This window comes from Notolabrus celidotus, chromosome 6 (assembly GCF_009762535.1).
Source record: "Notolabrus celidotus isolate fNotCel1 chromosome 6, fNotCel1.pri, whole genome shotgun sequence".
Taxonomy (NCBI): domain Eukaryota; kingdom Metazoa; phylum Chordata; class Actinopteri; order Labriformes; family Labridae; genus Notolabrus; species Notolabrus celidotus.
Genome location: NC_048277.1, coordinates 13,292,172 through 13,297,169, shown reverse-complemented (window position 1 = coordinate 13,297,169; position 4,998 = coordinate 13,292,172). Strand labels below are relative to the sequence as shown.

General features: G+C 37.5%; 1 protein-coding gene across 1 annotated transcript; it reads left to right on the top strand.

Moving 5' to 3' along the window:
- On the top strand, window positions 1-4,543 carry LOC117814042 (gastrula zinc finger protein XlCGF8.2DB-like). Its single transcript, XM_034685155.1, is given in 6 exon segments — window positions 1-15; window positions 3,315-3,823; window positions 3,826-3,939; window positions 3,941-4,249; window positions 4,252-4,322; window positions 4,324-4,543. Coding segments are annotated over 5 exon segments (948 nt in total). The 5' UTR covers window positions 1-15; window positions 3,315-3,487; the 3' UTR covers window positions 4,442-4,543.
- Window positions 4,544-4,998: the final 455 nt, after the last annotated feature.

Here is a 4,998-nt window from a genome sequence, read left to right as displayed (position 1 = left end):
CCAATGAACAAGAAGGTGAGCAACGTAGAATGTCAATTAGCATTATTGAAGGGGGTCTGTGGGAATCTCTTTTTTTTTCTCTCTCTGTACAATTACAAAAACCTACAAAAACAAAGCTATAGCTAAGCCATGAAAACATAATAAAAGAGGGGGCAAATCAGTCACCTTGTGTGCAGGGAATCCTTCATTTTTGCCAGTCATACAGTAAATATTTGACTCCAAGAGGCAAGACAGCTGAAAAATACTGCTGGCTTAAAGTGAACACAAGAAGCTGCATTAGCTTTAGTGAGTTGGGTCAACTACCAATGATAAAAAAAGAAGTTTGGGTTTTGTTGTTTGAGATAAGTGTAGAAATTATCTTGAGTTATGTTGGCAATCAATAAGTCAATCACTCAGTTTAAAACTTCTAAGATTCTAGACTTTGATGAAAAAATAATAGTAGTCAAGACTCTGATTTTAAAGACATAAATGTATTTTAATGGACATTTTTATTCTTTTTAAAAAAATGTCAGAATTTTGAGATTGAAGTTAGAGTTATGAGAAAGAAGTCAACATTTTTCACTTGTGGCTCTTGAACTCCAATGTAGTTTCTTCTCCGAGAGTAAATCATTGTTTTGCTAACCCCACCTTCTTATTGTGGACTGTATTTAAGAAATAGAAGAAACCTATGAGTCTAAAAGATGCTTTAAACCTATTTTTTTTGGGCAATGATCTGGATAACAAAGTGAAATTGTATAAAAAATAGGAGATATGAACCTACTTTCAGTCGGTAAACATTTTCTTCTTAAAAATACATATAATTAAGCTACAGTCTCATTTCAGTAAAAGAAAAATGTAAAATTGGTGGTTTATTCAGTCAGTTGGTACATTTGGGAGGTGCAGGTTTAGTTATGTGGTTCAGTGAGCACCCCATATACAGAGGCTATAGATTCCAGCACAGCCCTTTGCTTGATGTCATGCCTCACTCCCAACATACCCATCTCTCTTCAGCTATCCCATCAAATGAAGGCAAAGATTGCCCCAAAAAATTTACAAAGAAAACTCCAAACAAACAAAAAATATATATTACCTGTAAAGCTTCTTTTTTTTTAGCCAACATAAACCTCCAAATCAATGTCACTATTAACAAAAATAAAATTTTTACTATGCCAGCCAATTAACTTGGCATTAGCAACTTAGCATTTACTTACTCATTGCTGCTCTCCTGCTCCACCCTCTTGTCTAAATATGGTCACTTCTGACAACAACAAAAAAGTCAGGGACGGATACTCCACCCGTTCAAACAAATCACCAAATCATCGGGCAACATCATTGTGGCTAAACCTACTTAACATGTACAGCTTTTGCATTCCAACACTGTTTTAATGGCAGCAGTCTTTGTAACTTTATTCCTTTTAGATTGAAACTATTTCATTTTAACCACCAAGGTGTTCAGTTACTAGTAAAGTGTGAGTTTGATGTTTTGTTCACAAATCAATTGGTGGCAAAAGTGTGAAAATGGAATGAAAGTGTGAAATGTTATAATTTATATTTGATTCAAATAGAAGGAGAGCCAGTGAATGAAAACTGGAATTTCCTGGATTTAGCTGAACCACAATGAATATCACAGCTCATATTAGGAATTAGGAATACTAACCCTTAAAAGATAAATAGGTTGCATGACCATTAGTTTGCCACATTAATTGGTCTTTTTTTTTAATGCTGGCAACCCTATACTACAGATAGAGACCAAATCTAATTTCCTTGTTTTTCCTAACAGCACTGTTAATTTAATTTCTCTAGACGAGTGCAGGGTGCTTTTGATCTGACAGATAAGTTGCTGAATACTGGAAGGACACTTGTTTTAAACTGCTATTTAAAACTATAACAAGGCCTCCATTTATATAGAAAACCTCGGAAAAGTTACTAGTGGTAAGATTTTTTTTAATTTGTCTTTTACTGAAGACGGATTTTTCAGTGTCTTCATTATTTTTATGTAGTATACATTAAGTATAACAAAAAAATAAAAGACAACCGCAGTATTCTAACTCACAGTATCTGCAGCAACCCTGAAGGTTATGAGTTTTTCCCATAGACTGTATAAAAGTATATGACGCCACCCATCTGTTTCTGAAGCGCTGTTTTGAGGCCAATCGTCGCCGGCAGCCATATTGCTGCCCTTGAGCGATTGTGACGTAAAGAGGCGGGCTTTGAGCCTCCTATCCAAAAGCTACAGTGTTCCCGCCTGTCAATCAAGTCAGCTGTGCCTCTCATTGGAAGACTCGTAATCTCAATATCTCCGAAATTACAGCGTTAGAAAAGAAATTCACCCCTCTGTACAGTGTGTGTAGATCGAGAAATGAGCTATCCAGGCTACACCCGTCTTTTGTACCAGGCTGTAAACATGTTTATTTCTGCTGTAAAGATCGTCTTCTTTGAATTGGTGTGTATGTGGTTTCCGATACTTCAGGAGCCAGCCTCAAGTGGATCCTCGATAAACTGCAGTTTTTAGCACTTCTGCATTGGACTCATATTTTTAGACCGGAGTTTGTCGCTTGCTTTTTCCTTTTTTTTCTATAAACGTCCCCAAAGTTTAAAGATTTATTTTGAAAGTTACAGACCGGAAGATACCATGTGTTTCTATCAGGTAGTACCAGAAAGTGGATATTTATATCTGCGAACGTGCATAGCTTGATATAGTTAAGATAGTTTGAAAACATGTCTTAAATGAACCTTTTATGGGTGGCGGTCAGTCAACGACTTGCTGCGGCCGCTGAAGAAATATTAGGACTGTTTGAAAGAAGTATAACAGAGTGTGAAGAGGAACTTTATCACTCAAAGCAGGAAAATGAGCGACAACAGAAACTGCTCAACGCTGTTTTGAACCCAGAAGTGCGGTTACACAGAGCACGTGAGTTTTATTTAAACATCATCTATCAAGTAGTTTTAATTTATAAGATTGTATCAGTGTCAGCTGAGTTTTGCTCTGTTTGAGTTTCATTTCTATTTTACTAAAAAATTGGTATTGTTCTAAGTTAGATTGATATTGAAATGAATAGAAACTGAAAGTAGGAAAAAACACCTCATCATTACTGGACTATCCCTCCATGCAAAGTTCATAAAGTCCAAGTCTTCAAACAAGGAGTGGTCAAGTGACTTAAGTCAGGCTAACATCGGGTGATAACAAATAATTATTAACAAAGAAAATCATGAGGATAAAAGAGGCAAGGAAGTGGACAAAATGGAGTAAGGCAGGTGTGAAAGGGAAGTCATTAAAGGTGTAAAAACAGTGATGTGTACTACAGTGTCATTTATTGTTTCTGTTTTTGCTTCAGATATAAATCAGAACTGAGAGCCACTGCAGACCAAAGAGGAAGAGGAGCAGCTCTGCAGAAGTTAGGAAGGAGAGCAGCCTAAAAAACCTGTATAAGTGAGGAGTGAAGATGATGAGGAGGCTCAGTCCTCACAGTTTCAAAGTCACATTAAAGCAAAAAGCTCAGCTCAACAGATGGAAACAGGAAGACATGGGAAGAGCTGTGGAGTATCAGATCAAGATAAGCATTCCTCTGATGATGAGACTCTAGAGCCTGCAGAACAAGCTAAGCAGCCTAGCAGAGAGTCAGAGTCAGATTCATTAAAGGAGACAGGAATCAATGATGACGGGACTTCAGACTGCTCTGAGCCTGAGAGTGATCAAAATTATGTTGACTGGGAGGAGGCAATGAAACCGCAGTCAATGATTAAAAAACATAAAAACAAAGTCTTGGCTTCAGTGCATAAAGAATGCAACACTCAAAGGAAGTACGTCAGGTGTTCTGGGTGTGGTAACACAATTAACCACAGAGCCACACAAACAATACTCCAGGAAAGAACCCATTTCTTTGCTCAGTCTGTTTTCAGAGATCCACTCAGAGTCCAACAATAATCACACAGAAGAGGAGTCATTCAGAAAAATAATCCCTTCCAATGTTCGGTTTGCAAGAAACAGTTTAGAAATGAAGGAGATGCTGTGCAGCATATAAGAATTCCCTCAGGGGAGAAACCCTTCAAATGCTCTGTTTGTGGTCAGGGATTTGCCCAGAGCAAAAATGTAATCCAACACATGAGGATCCACACAAAAGAGAAACCATTCAGCTGCTCCATCTCTTAAAGACGCTTCATCAGTCGTGATTGTCTGGCCTGACACTTTAGAATTCACACAGGAGAGAAGCCGTACAGCTGCGCAGTTTGTAATACAAGTTTCAGTCTGAGTCAGTCTTTGTTGAAACATATATGATGACCCACACAGGGGAGAAACCCTACAGCTGCTCAGTGTGTGATAAACGAATTACACAAAAACTACACGAGACAACATATGACACTCCACACAGGTGAAAAATCTTTCAGCTGTCCTGTTTGTAAGAGGAAATTCACCAGGAATTCACGGCTGAAGAAACACAAGTGTATCACGGAGAGCAGCTGAAACATAATTCAAATCTCTCACTGTTCTTAAAATATATTTTAAGAAACTTTATGGATGTAAAAAAATATATGTAAATAAGGACTGCCTCAATGAAATTAAAGCTACAATTGATCACAACAACAACCAAAATGTTCTCCTGTTTTTTTGTATTTTTAGAACATTTGTTTATGTAAATTGCTTTTACTTAGTCCCTTGATGTGTTGCTTTATGCCTGAGTTACACCAATTACTTTTCCAAATTAAGCTTATTAAGGAGTAGAAGCTCTGCTGGTTTTTGCATCAATCATAGACAGGTGCTCTTTGGATTCTTCAGAATTGCTGTGCTTCATTTTTGTTGCGAAGGGGTGGTTGCATGGGTCAAAAGTGAACTTGGTCAAATAATGAAAACTGCAACTGGAGCCGTGGGTTTTAAGTCTTTGCCTTCAGGTAACCAAAAGTACACACTTTACTTACTGATGAAAACTGCAAGGATGTCTCAGGTTGATAAAGTCCACAGCAGAACAGTGCTGATTTGAAGCAGACACTCAAGGTTAAGGAAAGTTCAGTGACTCTTGTGTT